The sequence below is a fragment of the Pseudomyrmex gracilis genome, unplaced genomic scaffold (genome assembly GCF_002006095.1).
Source record: "Pseudomyrmex gracilis isolate BER0280 unplaced genomic scaffold, ASM200609v1 scaffold_102, whole genome shotgun sequence".
Lineage (NCBI taxonomy): Eukaryota > Metazoa > Arthropoda > Insecta > Hymenoptera > Formicidae > Pseudomyrmex > Pseudomyrmex gracilis.
This window is the reverse complement of record NW_018020686.1, coordinates 379,686-398,431: the sequence shown is the minus strand read 5'-3', so window position 1 is coordinate 398,431 and position 18,746 is coordinate 379,686. Positions and strand designations below refer to the sequence as shown.

The 18,746-nt window shown below is 44.1% G+C and overlaps 1 protein-coding gene across 7 annotated transcripts in view; it reads right to left on the bottom strand.

Annotated features, from left to right (window-relative positions):
* The window catches only part of LOC109855930 (phosphatase and actin regulator 2), a 146,352-nt gene that overhangs the window by 9,259 nt on the left and 118,347 nt on the right, over positions 1-18,746 (bottom strand). For 5 of the 7 annotated variants that reach the window (XM_020430657.1, XM_020430658.1, XM_020430659.1 and 2 more), the window contains exons 2-4: positions 3,418-3,645; positions 2,323-2,572; positions 753-785 (exon numbers count right to left, since the gene is read on the bottom strand). In XM_020430657.1, the coding sequence (XP_020286246.1) occupies positions 753-785; positions 2,323-2,572; positions 3,418-3,645 (511 nt within the window). Of the gene's footprint in view, positions 1-752; positions 786-2,322; positions 2,573-3,417; positions 3,646-6,620; positions 6,735-18,746 lie in introns of those variants that run through there. The other 2 variants (XM_020430661.1, XM_020430660.1) reach the window with 2 other exon arrangements.

Sequence of the window (18,746 nt, the reverse complement as noted above, 5' to 3'; positions counted from 1 at the left end):
ATTATTGAATAAATCAGGCCAATCAGCGCAGACCTTTAACCAGGCGCACGTCAGTGAGCCGCGCGCCTGGTGTGTGTGAGCGCTCACTGACGTGCGCCTGGCTAAAGATCTGCGCTGATTAGCCTGATTTACTCAATAATTACTCTTTTATTATAAATAATAGAACAAAATGGTTCAGGACTTTTCGACTCAGTTTTACTCCTTCTATCTGCCTACGAGACATTGTACGGCAATTCTGGGACACCCTGTATATATATATATGTATGGGAAAACGTAACACAAAAAAAACTCCGCCCCCAACTCTCGCGCGGAATTCGACTCACGTAGTTATTAACATGATCGAATACGGTGCGGAATGCGTAAGTGACAAGTAATAAGGCGAAAAAGGAGAGAAAAAGACTTTTTTATGGGTTTCCCTGAGGTTTTCTCATGCTTAAAACGCGTCACAGACGCGTTCTGTGCCATGCTCTTAAACGGCGGCGGCGACGGCGGCCTCCCGGTGTGACTCGGCGCAGAAAAAAAAAAAATAAAAGAAAAAAAAAATAGAGTCACCCGAGAGAAAAGTAGAGAACGAGAGATCAGAAAAAAACATTTTTCGGCTCTCTCGCAATCAACCGCGCGTTCTCGCGCAAAAAAGACGTAATAATAAGACAATATATATATATACATAATATATACGTTATGTACATGTACGTAATATATAAACCATCGTTTTTGCACGCATGCTTAGTTATAGACCAATGCCCAATTACCATATTCTCATCCTAGGCCTCAACGGTGGCCTTCTGGTTAAGCATAAGAAAAATACGATGCTCTTTACTAGTGACTGACATGTTGTAATGGCGGGTGCACGAAGTAAATTCCATTTTATACTCGCCTGTGAGATCGCGAACGCTTTCCCTCAACAATCCTCCGTCTCGCAATATATATTATCATCCAAATCCTTCACACAAATATCGTCACGAAAAACTTTATCCCTCCTCCCCCTCCTTCCCACGTGTATATTTTAAATAAATTTTGAACCGTATAATTTTTTTCTTATTTACACGCAACACATATATTCGCGTCTCGTTATCTTTGTGTATAAATCTAAAGACGATCGTCTCTCCGTGAGAGTCTCGAGATTCTTAAGAGATCGTATTATTTTGCGACGACGTGAGAAATGTAAAATAATTAATTAGCAATCAGCGAGACGGAAAAATTAAAGGGACTACGTTCGGGACTAAATTGGGGCTCTTCGAAAAGTCCGCTTTTTAATTTCCTCTCTTCTCTCATTTATGAGAGACCGAGCGTAAATAATACCACGGCTAATAAAGGCCGGGGGAGCCGGGCATCCTCCCGCTCTCTCGCAAGACAACAAAACACAATCCCCCCCCCCTCCTGATACTCTTCACTCGGGGCTCTTCTCGATATCGGGACTCTCTCTCTCTTTCTCTCTCTCTCTGTCTCTCGCGAGAAAGCGGAGCCTTCACAAGCTAACACGAGTGAGTTTTAATTAAAGAACAACCGATGTGTAGGTATTGGTTAGAGAAAGGATGCGGATTATCCCGGCAAATTTGCGCCGGGTTGGCTCTCGAAGAGCGCCCGATTCTTTCTTACGGCGAGTTTCGAGTTTCAATGCGAAAGCGTTCGAGAGAAATCCACGCGAATGTTATTTGCCGCTCCCGCCGTGTGCTTCCTTGTGTTTCCCAATTACCGTAGTCGGCTACGTGCCGCTTCAAAGCAACGATTCGCGCGAGTCTTTTTCGTGCGATCGCGGCGCACAATGCACCCGCGATGCATTGTACGGGAAAAAAAAAAGGAAAGAGTGCACTTTTCGCTCGTTCGCAAATAAAAAAAAAAAAAAGAAAAAAGAAAAAAAAATAAATTGTTCGATGCAAATAAATCTCGCGCGTAACGTTCGAGCAATTTTCGAAAGTCCGTATAATTCAGTCGGAATTGTACAACACATACACACGCACGACACCGATTCGGTTTAAATTACTCTTGAAGATTAATTTTTATATATTTTTTTTTTTTCGTTTGTTTCGCAAACAAAGCGTTTCCGTGAATTATAGAAACGCAATGCAAAATTGGCCATTACGAGAATCGATTGAGAATGTTTCTCGTTTTCTAAGTTTCAAGAATATATTAACGATCATCAACAAGCGAACGTACGCGTAATTTCGCGACAAATAAATATTTTTCGTGTAAATAAAAAAAAAAAAAAAAAAAGAAAATCAGATTTTTTCTCGAACACTTGAGCATCGGATGGATATACTCGAGCATCTGTGAAAGCGGATGGGGGAACGATAGTCTGCGGGAAGAGGAGGGGCAACTAACTTGAACGAGGCGTGGAGTTCCTGGCGAAGCGTGAGCGGCCTATTTTCCTGGGTCGGCGTGTTCTGAGGCGTGCCGGGCCCGCTTCCGGAGCCCCGTTTCTTTAGAACGCTCTTGAGCGGCACCGCGTGAAACTTGGGCTCCTTCGCCGGTATCTCCTCGACGCGGGACGTGTCGATGGCCGGATCCGGCTGCGAGAACCTGTAGCTGTACATACTGACGTCTTCCTCCTCGACGTCGATGTCTTCCTCATCTGCGGGGAAATCAAAAAAGCGAGCGCGGAAAACCGCGCGTCAAACACAATCAAGATGAGACGTGATTTTCGCGTTCGAGTGGATTAACGCGAACGTTGTTGGTTTTTTTTTTTTTTTTTTTTTTTTTAAACGATTATTATAATTCGCGCGCACGTAAATCAAGCAACTTTATAAATTCGCACGCAAACAGACAGACGGACAGACAGACAGACAGGCACGAGCCGCGCGTTTCATTGTTTCGTTTTATCGACGGGATCGGAACATTTTAATAGACCGCGTTGAGTTTCGATCACTTATGCATACAGTAAATACAAATTTATCAAATAAACACGTCACTGATTGCTTTTTCGAATTCCTGTAATTAAACGCGCGGCGCGGAATTGTTTCGCTCGCCGAGCGTTAATTTATGAATATTACCGCCCGAACAACAACACAATCGTAACAACCCGGTGGGACAATAATTAGGCACGTATCAACGAAGGTAAGTGCGTCAATACGACGGGGAAATTGCGACTCGTCAATTAGCGTGGAGGCAATAATTAACAACGGAATTAAATTGTACTAATAAGATAAACAGTATTAAATAAATTTTGTATGACGTGCGCCATTACCGCGACGATAATTCTATTCGCGGAAAACATTGAAAATCGGGAACGCATTAGGGAGGGGAAGAGGGGGGGGGAAATAACAAAAAGTCGCGCGCAGTGTTTACACGGAAAGATTGATTTTATCGGAAATCGTAGAGCCCTGCTGATGAAACCGACGGGAGGATTCTCTTACGTCGGAGTTGATTAATTGCTCCAATTACTCTTTTCATCAATGTTTACGCTACGCGGACACTTACCCTCGTCCTCGCAGTCCGAGAGCGGGATCTTCCGTTGCCTACCGGCGAACAAAGTTGGACTCGGTGAGCTGAACATCGGCGGCGGCGGTATCGGACCGATTTCGCTCAATGGGATCGGCGGTTCTGGGAGTTCCGACAGCATCAGGGTATTCTGAGGCGGCAACGGATAACACCTCTCGATTACTTGCTGCTGATTGTCGGCGCTCTGATCCAGCACCCCCTTGTCCACTGAAAAACAAAAGTGCGGACTTGACAATCATAGACGTCGCGAAATATTTAATCAATTTTATAAAATCTTTCAAAATATATATATATATATACGTATCTCAAAAACGCAAATCGCACGACACCGTTTTCAGGCATTTAATTTTTATTTTCGTTAACGAGTATTCATTTTTTTTAAACGCGATGCGGAGGAGTCCCACAGATAAGTTTTCAAATTGAATTTAATTCAAATTATTATGCGTATTAATTTACACGTTTCAAATGAAATAAAAAATTATTATTTCGCGCGAACACATCTGGCACACCAGAGAGACTCGCGCGAACGAATTAATCTTCGTTTACCTTGATATTGCACGTGAGCTGTGAAATTTGTTGTTGAATTTGTATTAATTTTGTGAATTTTTAATCATATCGAGAGGATTAACGGGATATAAAAATCTCTTGATGTTGATGTGCGGAGAGAGAGGTGTGCGAACTCATGAATGTTTTTATCTGCGAACTTTCTCTATCTATCGTATAACAAGCTTGACATTGGCAGCGCAACGCTACACAGCGGCGAGTGATAATCCGCAGAATCGAGACGGAAATTCCACCGAAAGAAGAATGTCCCGTCCCAATAAAGTTTGCGCCGCGAAGCGCAGTTGTTTCGGAAAACTGTGATTCATCTCGCAGGAGCAACAATATCTTGGCAAGCGGGAGCCACGCGCGCGCGCGCGCGCGCTCTCTCTCTCTCATCGTTGCAACTTGAGCGAAAACTTGCGAAATATCGTTCGCCGCGGCTCTTTTCGCCGAATTTGTTTATTATTAAATCCGCGCGGGAATGTCGAGCGGAATTTTTAATTTGGCGCTTACCAAAGCAGCTTTTTGGCGCGCGTGACGATTTTTTTTCTTTTTCACAGACATTTTTTATTTCCTCCCCGATAAAAGGGAAATTATTATTACGCGCGTTTTCTTTTTGTATTTTTTACGAATAAAATACAAACCTCTCATCGTTGCGCTCGTTGCCGGAATGTTAAATAACTCGCGAGAGAGAGACGCGCGCGCTGGCCATTTGATAACCCCCTCCTCCTTCCCCCCGTGCACCTAAATTCTGACACAAAAGGATGAAGTTCCAGGCGGTTTCCAACGAGATACTTCGGCTGCCACGCATTCCCCGGGGAAGGACCGCGTTTGGCCGCGTTTTGATCGCGAACACATTATTTGAACATATTTGATTCCAGTCCGGTCCGTTGAATTTATTGCGCCCGCGAACGGCGGGGCGAGAATCGTTCGCCCCAACTGCGGCGAATTTTGGGTCACGCACGACGGCCGACGTTCCTCGCGCAAAGTTCGTCGACGCGATTAATCTCAAACTTTTTGAATAAATGTATTTCCCTCGGCCCGCATAGCTGCGGCGGTACATTAACCTTTATTAAGCGCAGTGAATAATGTGTGTGAAAGAAAGAGATAGAGAGAGAGAAAGAGAGACAATAGCGTTTCCTGGATATATTTCACTTCCCTCTCAGGGAGAGAATTTAAAATTTAAAGAAAAGATTAAGATGTATATATATATTGTCAAAGTTTTTTGTGTCAATGTTTAATCAATTATAATATATAAATTGGATAAAATATTCATTATTGTATCTCGATGAGAAGTTTTTTAACCTGCAAATATAAATTTGCATGGAACGCGTTATGGCGGGAAGTAGTTTTATTTGCACTTTGATGTCACCGCGGCTATGTAGAGAGAAAAAAGAGAGAGAGAGAGAGAGAGAGAGAGAGAGAGAGAGAGAAAGAGAGATAATTTTGCACAAAGAAACAGTCGCGTCTCCGACGTTTCAGTTTGGTCTCCTGTGTGTGTGGGCTCCAACTTCTAATAACTGTTATTAAAAAAAACCTGGAGAGATGTTACCCCGTGGATAAATAATACCGAGCGTTGTCAAAGCAAACTCTAAATTCAACAAAACTTTCCGCTCTCGTGTTTCACTCGACAATAATTACATTCACGAAGCGCGAATCTCCCCCCCCCCACCCCCTCTTCCCCCCAACCCCGCGCTCCGCGCACAGAGAAAACTCGTCGTCTCTTCATCGAGCACGAGTTACCGCGCGCGCAAAAGGATGTTGTTATTGCTCCCTGCAAACTAATGATCCTCAAACTCGAGAGAAAAAAGTCTTCTCTATTCGCAAGTTTTTTTTATAAACTACAGAAACGCAATAACGAAAGTTTATGCCAGTTGATGCCGCTCGTCCTGGCACGGTATCTTTTTTATAGATAGATAGATTTCCTCCTCGTGTCTCCGCGAAAGAAAAACGCAAAAACAAGTTTACAAGTAATCACGAATCCCTGTTGCGGATGACACGCAAATAAATGCGTAAAACTTGCATAAATATTTAATTAAAAATATGGTCTAGATTACTTGTTATGTAACAGAGTAGCTCACCTACAGAGGTGTGCACTGGTGTGTATGTGTGTGTGTTTATGTACATTCAATATTGCAATCATTCCGAAGATAAAATAAAAACACATGATCATAAACCTAGATTATGCGTGAACAATCAGATCGCGCGATCAAATTTTGGACCTTTTGATAAGATCAGATCCAAAATTTGTTAATGTAAGATCAATCCGTATAAGATCATATGTAAGTTTATATATGATCGTATAAGATCGGATCGCGCGAAAATTTCACGCGATCTGATCGCTTGCGCACGATCCTGATACGATCATGTTTCTATTTTTTTTTCTGTTATATTAATATTTTTCTTTTTAAAAACACTCTTGGGGGAGGACATTTTTATTTAATATCATTATGGTATAATTGTTAACGCACGTAAGTGCGCGTGTTTAGAAACGACGAACCACCCTCTTCGCGTCGTAAACAAAATTTCATCGCGGTTTCGCCGATTTCGCGCCGAACTTTTCTCTGAGCGACGACGACGCGCGACGAATTTCAAACTTCAAAAACGCACGAGCAGCTCGCGAGAGTATATTTACTCACTGTCGAACAAGATCAGCCTCCTGGCTACCACCCTGGGGTCGAGGGTGTTCGGCCTGTTTGGCTTTTGCTGGTCCCCGACGTCCGAGACCGGACCCGAGACCGGCGTCGCCGAGCCGATCGTTCCGAAATTGGCGGCTTCGCCACCGCCACCGCCGCCGCCGCCGCCGCCGCCGCTCGGCGATATCGCGCCATTCGCACTCTGTTCAGTCTTTTCCTTCTTCGGCTCTGCAACAGAAAAAAAAGTTCGGCACCGGTAAGAATTGCCGTGGCGAGACATTTTGTGCGGTAGTTTTTTTTTCTCTTTCTCCCTTTTTCTCCCGGTTCGGACCCGATTTCTCGCGATTTTCTCAATCGGATAAAACGCTCGCTCAGAGAAAAGTGTCCCGCGAATCGACCGTTTTACGGATAGAATATTTATTACTTTTCGCGTCCGGTTAGGATTTTTTTTTTTTTTTTTTTTTTTTTTTACGTGAAACGGTGCCGTTGCCTCTGCATTATAAATATTCGATCGCGATACGCGTTTTTGTGTTTCCGGATCGTTGATGCGTCCCGGCGAGATATTGTATCCAGATATTTGAATTCTTAACGTCACACATCCATCGATCGAAAGCAATATTGTAGATAGGTGTTTCTACAAATTGCTCGGCTTACATACAAAGCTTTAGATATAATCTTTCGGCGCACTTTTATATATACAAATTGTAAAAATTTTGGTTCGAACAAAACATCAACAACGGCGAGTAAAACAAACAGACGTCGACGTTGCAGCGAATAAGTCGTCTCATTAATTATTGCGCCTCTCGTATATCGGATCGATATAGGATTGTTTTGTGACAAAAGGAATCGATTTGTGTGATGGTAAAACGACGCGTAGCGAGAGGCACAGAGACTTTTTTAAATTACCCATCGCATTCGCGCTTTCGAGAAACGAAGAGTAGCGACTACGTGAAAGTGTCCGTTTATCGATATAGGAAAAAAGCGCGAATATATATGGCGATACGCTGGCGTATCGTCCGCGAAACGTCCGAGCGCGAAAAAAGGACCACGTCCAGATCGGAGCCTGGCCTGACACATCGCGCCGGAGAGGCCGAGAAACGAAACAAAAAGCTGCGCGCGCTTTATCGACTGTTCCGGCCCCGTTGCGGATTTCGAGGAGTTGACACATTTCCGATTCCGGTCGGCTAAAAGGCAACATGAGGTTTTCAAAAATTCGCTTTGTGCGCGCGCGCGCGTGTGTGTGTGTGTTCGCACGCATCCCGATAAATCAATCGATAGGAATTATCGAGATTCGCCGCGCGAGAAGTTCGCGTTTCGATTCACGACCGCGCGACGTCGTTACGAAATCGTCCGCGAGAAGAACATTCGCGGAAGTTTGTTCTAAATAAAATGCCGTAATAATGTACACGTTAACGGTACACATCCGAACAAAAGCTCCTATGGGAGTTTTAAATCCATCGCGCGACTTTATTATTACGTCGTGAAACGATTAAAAAGAGAACAATCCGTCTCGCAGTTGGTCCTTTTTTTTTTTTTTTTTTTTTGCACGAAACTATAATTAATTAATTAATCGTTGAAAGACTCGAAAACTTTATTAATTTCCGTAATGATGAAAAATCGCGATGGGGAGAGAAGATAAAATTGCTGCGCGCAGGTTCCTGCTAATTCTTTCGGCTCGGAATTTATTATTGGGGAAACAGCTTTTACTGCTGTGCAATTAAAATTTTAATAAAGCTGTTAGATCGCTACTCTGTTGTTCAGTCTCTCTCTCTTTTTTTTGTAATTTTTTTTCTGGAAAAATATACATATTAAAAATATACATATATATTTACATATATTACGTATTTTTCTACAAAGCGAAGCAAAACACCTTTGACGATGACCTTTGTTAAGCGACGTTAAAGGGAGTTTATTTAATAACAAATAAACGAGATGATATCGACTATCATCAAGAAAGAGAGAGAGAGAGAGAGAGAGAGAGACGCGATATTGCGGCAGTGCGTCATTAAATCGCTGATATCATAACAAATAACCGGAGCTTGATGAATCGAGGGCGGTTTGTGATCAAAGGACGCGGTCGAACGGCACGCGACGTGTGTTCGCTCTGTGTATACGTATTTGACGACGAAATTGAAACGGTATATCCCAAATATAGAGCGCGCCCGCGAGATGAGGTCGGGACACTGAAAAATAGCGAGCTACGATTTATTTGAACGAATCGTAGTTGCGAGCGGGGGAGACGCGGGGGACGCGCGTATATATACATAACGCGCTAATGAAATTCGAGACTAAACGTATTAATGCCTGTGTGTGTGCGTGTGTGTGCGCGCGCGCGCGCGCGCAATCAGAGTCCGAGTGCGTGCGCGCGATCACTCCCTCGCCTTCAAACAAAATGGCGCGATCGATATGTACGGCTGTAAAAATACGCGCGCTTGCTCTATGTTTAGCGGTTCTTTTATGCCACAAAGGGAACCCCGGCGACCGTAAATAAACCGAAGCGGCGAAGAAGCGAGAGAGGATTTTATACTCTCTCCGTAGGGTTACTCCGATAATAAATATTAAGGGCGTCATGAATATTGTATACAAAAGGTGGAAACGGGACGGTCTCTTCCTCGCGGAAGAGAAAATACCGGTCACTCGGTAAAGAAATACACTTTGCCACTCCCGTGCGTCGTCTCGCGCGCGCGCGCGCGCGTTCTAAGATTGATTCGATCTTGACGAAGTTTTTCGCTGTCCGGGAAAGCTCCCGTCGTGTCCTTCTGGAAGATCGCCAATGGAATGCGACAAACGAGGCGTCGGCTCTTTCGACACACGCCGCTAATAAACGTCAAACGACATTTATACACAGCGCGAATTTTTAGCGCGACGATTATCGTTCACTGTCCAAAGCGCTTGCGCTTTTTTACACAAGCACTTGATTTTATAACTCCTTCGTTCATTGGATCCCCAGTTTTTTTTTTTATCCAGTTCGAGAGAGAAACGGGCGATTAATCGGAAAAAACACCGTCTTTCTTATTTGCGAAACAAACAGACACACTCGAGAGTCTTCGACTTCGAGACTTGGGGACAAGTCAATTTGTCGAATGTCAAAGTATCTTACGTAATTGTTGTTTGACATCGTAGCTTCGAGAGAAAGCAAACGAAATTGCGAACGAAAATCGATCGTTGACACGGTCGTTGAACTGCGCGATACTTTGGGTCGCTCGCAACCCGGTGTGGGTTACGATCTTACCAACAACTTCGTAAGCTCTCTCTCTCTCTCTCTCTCTCTGAAACGTGTGCGAGAGATCCAATAAATTCCTGGCGGCGAAACGTGTTAACACCCCCGGCTCGTTCAATTTTGGATCAATTAAGCGCGCGAGGGGGTTTAAACTTACTTCGCCAATTAAGATGAACGATACGGCCCATGGGTGATTGGGAAACGGAGAAACGGGTTTTCACGCGCGCGCGCGGATTTCCGCCGGGCGGATATTTAATTTAATCAGAGCCGCGCGCAACCACACCAACGCGACTCGCAAAAAAGTGCTGCTCGCGATTGGTCGCCAACTGGTGCGTCACGGGACGACACAACACGATCGACTTCCGGCGCTCTCTTCCGGCGAGAATCTCTCTCGTGAGAGAAATAAAAAACAGTTTTTTTTTCTATTCGCGACGCGTCGCGAAATCGAGTCCGCGCGAAACTGAGTCCTCGGGAAACTAGAGAAACTCTTCGCGCCGGGAAAACTCGCGGACGAAAATAGATCAATGACTTAGCCGAGAGGCCGCCGAACGACTCGCACAATGCGCGACCGCGACCTCCTCCCACCTACTGTTGCTCCGCGAGCTGCTCCGCGTCCTGATATATATATATTCCCGAACGATCGACTCGCGCGCGTCGCAACGTTCGTGTGTTTACTGCTGTTTACGCCGTCGTCGGATTTCTCGCGATCGACGGAAGTTCGGCGTAAGTCCGGAAGTTGACACAGTTCTCTCGGAGGCCGAGGGAGTCTTCTTTCAAGGAAACACTCGCGCGCGGCGAGTGTAAACAATACGCGGAGATGTGACGCATCAGTCTCGAACGCGCGCGGGCAAACTCTTTCGCGCGCGTTCGCGATTCTCTCTTCGCCGATTGTGCCCTTTTGCTACTTCGAGCGGGAACAACACAATAGAGCGAAGTTCGAGGTCAGAAGTTTATGATGCCAAGTGCAAGCGCGTGGTAGAAGTTCGGCCAACACGCGACGAACGTTCTCTCTCTCTGTGAAAACGTGCCAAGTGTGCACGCACTGTCGCTCTCACTTGTCTCTCGGAGAAGTCCGGATATGTATCTGGAAGTTCGAACACAGAGATATACACGCTCGATCTCGATATTCGCGCGTCTACTCTCTATGAATAGAAAGCGACACGCCGCTCTGTTTCTCTCTCCTTCCCTCTCTCGTCTGCCATCGGCAACCGTATTTCCGTTACGTGGCGTTACGTTTGAGGAATTTCGGTTGCCGCGCGAAGTCCGGCCGTCACGGCCGCGCGAGCGTGAAAAGATCGCGGAATGTGTAATACGCGCGCGCGGCGCGCGTAACCGACGCGATTTCGCGCGACAGGCCGCGCGCGCGAGCAGATTCACACACCGCGTGCGCGCGCGAGGAGGAAAAACAATCAACAGATTTTTCTCTCGACGAGAATTAATTGAAACAAAATTGTACTTTTTTTTAACATATTTCACACACACACAACAAATGTGTAAAAACAAAATGCGTCTTCGTTCATTTTCGAGCGACGTGGAGCGTGAAAAAGAATTAATTAGCTGTTTTTTTCAGTAAATTGTTTTTAATTAATTTGTTTTCAGTATAATTTCTCTAATAAAACGCACGTTTTCGCTCGCGTGAAAAGACACTTAAACGTTAGAAAGCGCGAAAAAAAAAAAAAAAAAGACACATAATTCGACTCTGCGAATGTATATTGTAATAAGCTGAATTTAATTGGCATAACGTTTTGGAAACACGCAAATTGTTGATTACCTCTGTTGTTAGTTGAAACAAAATGTGTATCTAGATATTTGTCATGAATTTTCATTCGTGGTTAGCCAACCGCTCAAAGCGATGGCATTGTTTATAGAGCGTAAATCGTCACGTGTGTGTGTGTGTGTGTGTGTGTGTGTGTGTGTGTGTGCGCGTGTGCCAGCGTGTTTTAGGCTGACTGCTGTGAGCCCCGACCGTGACATATATATGCATTTAGCACGATTAAGATAAATAATCAAGTTTCGTCGTAAACAAGGACATTTCACAATTCCTCGTGTGTTTTTCTCGCTTATTTTGTTTATTATTTTTTTTTTTTTTTACCTTTGCTTCGTGTCTCTACTTCGATTAAAAACAAAATAAAAACAATGCAATCTAATCCGAGACGCGAGAGAAAAATATCTAGTTTTATATCTAGTTTCAAGGAATTGTATTATCTCATGTGTACGAGAAACTTCAAAGAATTATACGCCGCGCGGTACATATGTGTGTGTCGCGCGCGCGCGCGAGCACTTTTACATATGTATCGCGTGATCTTTTGAAACATCTTGTATCGCACCCTTGACGTCCGCGTTGCATTACACAGAGTTGCAATTGCCGTGTACCTATGTGAGGGGCGCATAAACTTTGTCACGGTTGTTGCGCTTCGTGAAAAGCCTCTTCTTTCTCTCTCTCTCTCTCTTTCTCTCTTTCTCTAAAAATAAAGCTTATATCTATCTATCTCTCTTTCTCTCTATCTATTTCTCTTATATTGCCACGGCTTTCTGCTGGCATCTCTTCTTTATCAGCGAGGGAACGCAGCTGCCGAGAGAACGTTCGGTTAACAAACGAGAGAAATAAATTATGCCGCAGACCAGCGGCGCTGGCTGCATAATGAAGAGGAATCCGTTCTCGGGCGAGAAACAAAAGAGAGATAGGCAGACGTACGTATACGTACGTACGTACGTACGTACGCGGTATAAGATTTCGTTCTCCCGGTTTTTGCCAAAATCATGAAATCGTGCACGCGCATATATACGCCGAGTAAGATATCTGTGCGATATTCAGAAGAGAGCGAAGACGCTCGACTTCCGCGACTACCGCGCTCGACGAAACAATTCTCCTCGACTCGACAAAATTTGCAAAATTAATTTTCGCACGCGCGATATTCCAACCGCGTCGTCTTCTATTTTTCTCCCGCGTTTGATGAAACTCACGTTTCATCTCGCGCGAGTGATAAGAGAGAATTCTATTTCGCGCGCGTTCGAATGAATAAATTCGAATAAATTCAGTACGGGGAGCGAGCAAAGGTACGTCTCGCGCTCGTCTCTCCCGAAGCTAAGTGACGTCTCGCGTGCGAGAGAGACTGCTGCTGCCGCTGCTGCTGCTCCTGCTGCCACAACAGTGCTCCCACGGAATATCAATGTGACGTTTTGCGGTGACGTCAACGGGATGGGTGCTGGATATTTTTACAGCGTGCGGTAACTCGCGTAGCTACGAACACGTACGATAATAACGTGCGCCACCGGTCGGAGAGATATGTATTTGCGTAACCGGGCACCGTGACATCACACATCTCCCGGTTCGTCGCCGTATACACACACACACACACACACACACGCCTCACGCGACATAAAACACACACACAGACACACACACACGAGCCTCGCAATTTAAGAGACAGATGAAGATATTTTATAAGACACGTCATGTAAGGAGGAAATTCTTTTTTGTTTTGTTTTTTGTTTTTTTTATACACGGTCGGTTTTTTATACACAGGAAGAAGAGATCCGTTTATTTATTTTTTAAACACACAACGCCCTCTCGACCGCTTCGGAATTGTGTGTTTTCACGTGAACGCTTCGACACGGAGAGTCAATTAGTCACACACACATACACGCGCGCGCGCGCACGCACATTTTGCGGAGGATTTAATGCGCTTTTATACCCGGTAAAACGGAACTCGCCCGAGCGCGTCTGAAGTAAATATATCGGTGAAGTAAATTTCGCGTTTCTCGAGAGGAAATGTTTTCCTTCCTTCCTTCCTTCCTGCACGACGCGCGTGTAAGAAATAAACAACGCTTCGATACGTCGCGGGCTTTGTGATAAGAGATACATGCGAGATAGTATAGTAGACGGAAGGGTGTGAGAGCGTATACCTTCGCCGCGCTTAAACGAGAAACGCTCGCGTGCGAGCGCGTTGTTTGTTTCGACGCTTCAGGACGGGAGTCAAGTAATTGCTGTTCACGAAACAGTATCAAATATTGACGAGAAAGCTGTTTCACCCCCCCTCGCGCGAATTCTTCGCCGCGATACCCTACTCCCCGCCGAGAGTAGTTTCGAATCGAAAGACGATAAGAATAACCCCTCGCGTCGTGTTGCCTTTGTCGTCCTTGATGCATAATTGAACAGAAGCGGCGAACGCGGCGCTTCTTCTGTACTATACGAGTTTTCGTTTTCGATCTATCGGAAAGCGATGTCTATCGCGAATATATATACGCCATAATCTCTCCCGTTTATTCCCGCCCCCCTCCCGTGCGCGCTTGTTGAGTTTCAACCGTAACGCGCGGCACTGAACTGCAGATTCGCGTCGTTGAGTTGACGAGGCGTGCAACAAGGGTTGACGTTATCTTACGGGAGAGAGTAGTAGCGTTGTTTACGAGCGCGTTCAAGTTTCGAGAGCCGCTTCTCGCCGTCTCTCCATCCGATTTTGTCCATTCGCGCGCACAAACACACACAGAGTTTCCTAGTTCGTCTCACACACAGTTCCTCGAGACACGCGCGCGCACACATACACGCGCGCGCGCTGCAGTACGGAATTACCTGCAGCTGCATTCGGAGCAATTTTCCCCCGGAGAAAAAAAGAAGATTAAAAATTTCTCTAATCACTTCCGACCAGCCGGCTGTGTTCCTGGGCTATTTTCAGACCGTAAGAGGTTCCTATCGGTCGCAGCTGTGAATGTTCATACGATTGCTCATTCACCGAGAGCGAGGCACAATTTGCACTGATTAGTATCGATTTGGGTTTCATTTTGCATTTTGATTCGCGTTGTGGACAATTAAACAACACAATCTTCTACGAAATAAAAGAACGTTATTCGTCAATTTGATTTGAAAAAGTCGAAGTCTCAAATTATTGAAAAAGTGTGCGAGGTGAAATAATAATAAATATAATAATATATATATAACATATATTATTATATATTATGTATTATATATTATTATATAATATATATTATTATATTATAATATATTTCTTGTTAATAATAAATGTTTCACGCCAACGCGTCTATCGCGTCAATTAAAAGCCCGCGCTAATTAAAAGCTAATTTTCAATTTCTTATTGTTAAAAAGTTTTCTCCGACGAGCGCGAAATTGACCTTTCGAAAGGGCGGGGTCATTTTTTTGGTCCGCGAATCGACAATTCGCGGCTAAACGAGAATCAGCGACGACCCCCAAGCGAGTCCGATGCGTCGGCGACGAGTTAATCCGCGCGAATTCACGAAATCGCGATAACTATGTTGCGCATAATTTCATAAAAAGTGTATTTTCCGTTCGCGCACAGCGCGAATACATTTCATTTTCCGAACATCCGAAGGGACGCTCGTTAGGAACGTAACGATATTTTCGAAAACGCGTATCGGCGCGGAAAAATCGCCGTCCCCCAAGCTTCGGTTTCAAACAACAAATTCAAACGTCATCCACATGCGGGTGATGGTTTTTTTTTCCTCGTCCTCGGACGAACCGGTCGCGGATATACGATGGTGCGTCGATATAATTTGCGGCGCGTTTGCAATCGCGCGCAAATCAAGACGGAACAAATCGTATACGCGCGCGCGTCGCTTTAATCCGGCTCGGGGCCCGTCAAATGTAGGTATTGCACACACTGATCCGATTCAATCGCCGTTGAAACAATCGTCGACACGGATTTCGTTCGACTCGAATGAAAAATGACTGAACAACTTGGACCCCCCGACTCGCGGAAAAAGATTTTTTTTGGTTTTTATTCAAGGGTACACACGAGGTACGCGCGCGTTCATTTGTTTTGCGTCCGAAAAAAAAAGCCGCGTCAGCTCCCGACGATTCTCTAGGTGAGAAAATTCTATTTTTGGTCGCGACACAGCGAAAGTCGGATTCAAGTGTGAAAAATGAACGCGCGGTTTTTTTTTTTTTTTACAACTGTACACTCGCCGTGGAAACAGATACGCCCCGGCGCGGGTCGCCGGCGAGATAGCGCGATGGTGGAAAAAAAAAAAAAAAAAAACACGTGTTTCAACCCCTTCCCCTATCCCCGAAATGTCATTCAAACTTTGCATCAATATATATGCGGCCGCGATGTATTTTTAAATTCATTCGCTTTATGCGCTCCGACGACTGACACGTCGATCTCAATACATTTGACATTTTATCGACATTTTATTTTCGCTCCGAATCTCTCAATTTGTTCAAATATCAATTTTTTTTTTTATTCCGCGACCGCATACGTAATTGTTTCCCGCGTGTGTAACGCGACATTCTCTGTCGCGACTTGACGTATGTATGTATGACCCCGCGGCAACATATTGCCGCGGGCTAACAACGACAATTCTTTCGCGAATCCCACGCGTTCTCGCTAAATTGCCGCGGACGAAGAAATAGCTTTGTTTTTTTTTCTCCCGCGCGCGTTCTCCTCTCTTCGGATCATGGATGATCTGATTCGCGGAAACGAGGAGGAGGACGGATCGCGATGTCGCACCCTCGGTTTGGCGCGAGAGATCGCCAATAATCATCACGGAGAAGATTTGGCGCGATAAACTCGCTCTCTTCGTCACGCGCGGTGCTTTTTCTTTTTTTTTCCACCGTGGGAAACAAATTTCGCCATCATTTTTTATCCGGCTCGGGTTATTTCGCCGCCGATAACGCGCGCTGCTCTCTTTCCCCGCCGCGCGCGGCGCCGAGAGATGAAATTGCAAGAAAAAACGTCGTGTAATCTCAACGGAATTACACGACGAGGGGGTTCCCCTCGTTTATATATTTGCCTGAACTCGACGTCTCGCGCAGAGATCGCCGGGATTATATTATCGAGGAAAAACCGAGCAATATGTAACGTCATTCTGTACTACTTTGCGGGAAGTTCTCGCCGAGATCGATAACGGCAACATTTTTATTTTTGTCGGAAGAAAGTTAATCAAGTTATCGTCCAATATCGGAGCGAAAATAATATCGCCGTTGCGAGAACATATCTCGCGACCGCGATGCTATATCGCACTTCTTTTTTTAATCACATTTGGAATTACGTATACCACACATATACATATATACAGGATGTCCCATAATTACCGTCTAACCGCTCGTAGGCAAAAAGAAGGGGTTATTTTAAAACGAAAAGTCCTGTACCACTTTGGAAGATTTGCAATAATTAACGAGATATGAATTAATAAAGATTCACGCTAATCAGCGTGCATCCAGCGTAAGGAAAGCGTAAGGACAGCCTAATCTTTCGCACGGACGCGCCTTTGCGGTGGAATGGGAGGAGCTAATAGAATAGTATGTGTGCACCTATACATAAACAGCATATAAGCTGCGTTCGGGGATCGCGTTATCCGCGGTTAAACGGTAATTATGGAACACTCTGTATATATATATATATATATATATATATTATATATATATATATATACAGATTATAAATTATATATATATATACCGCGGATAGCGCGATCTCCGAACGCAGCTTATATGATACATATATATATCGCAGCAAGATATATATATATATATATATATATATATATATATATATATCTTGCCGCTAAAGCGCAGCAAGTTTTCGCGTTGCGAATACGCGGGAGTGCTTAGAGCGCCACTTCGCGCGATCATTACGCAGTTTCGGTCGTTACCGCTCGCGAGTCGTCGTGCTCACGAAACATCAAGTTCGTTAGACCGCGTCGTTTCCGCAAAGCTAGAATTTCTACATCTACCGCGACGTCGCGCGATGTGAGAAGCGCTCTTCCAGTTAGACAACGTCGTTGTAAGCGCGCTTGTTCCGCGAGCAAGTTGCCGGAGAATTCTGGCAAATGTTCAAACATGTAACCCGAACAGCTCTGACGGCGAGATCTGTCTAACTTGCGTGCGATAACCTTGTGTCTCGCGGCACGTACACGATAGCGTTAATGTTTTGTTTTTTGTGCTCGCTCTCGGATTAATCTTCACCTCTTACGTCGCGAAATATTTGTCGTCCTTGCGATTACGAGACGTGTGTGTGTGCAAGTGAACGAACAATATACGTTGAATACAAACACCTGTTTATTAAAGATGCGACGAATATTCGACAATGTGGAAATCGAATATCTGAGACCAACAAATCAATCGTAGACGAATGCTCTCGCTGCATTGTTTTCAAGATCTGATACAAGTTTAATTGCATTTAATAAAAAAAGTTAACGATTAAACTTATATCAGTATAACATATAATTTTTTTCTGACAATATTGTTTAATTCTAATGTGTTATTAAAAACAAATAAAATTTTATTTAAACAATAAACAGTAAATAATTTTTAAATAATAATGCAATTTTATGATATCAAATTGATACAAGTTTAATCTTTGAACTCCTTTTCTTTTGTAATTTAAAACTACCAATGTACTAAATAAACACATGCGTACCAAAATTATGTAACATTATGTAACAATAAATATTTCGAGGGCCGGCATTTTTCCTTGAAAAGCTTGAATTTTTTAAGTAAAATTTATGTATATAGAATTTACATATTGCGCAAAATTTCCGAATTTGTTGCTGGCCACTGCGATCCTTTAAAGATCAATTTTATTTGAGATATTTAAATAAATAAATTAGAGTACTTTAAACGTATCCGCAGCAGAGAGGTGGCAACAGTCTATTAACTTCTTATTCCCTAAATTTCCTTTCATTTTTACATTTAAAGCTACTCGGCCGAATAATGGGCTAATATTCAGTGTCCGACCGAATGGCAAAACAAAAAAAAGCCAAGCAGGCGAAATGCCGAATAATTGTCTAATATTACAATTCCGTACACGGTGTGTATTCTTAATCACATTTTGCGCACACAAACCTGTGTTTGCGTTGAAATAACTCTCTCTCTTCAGAGTCAACAGAAGAGAGAGAGAGAGAGAGAGAGAGAGAGAGAGAGAGAGAGAGAGAGA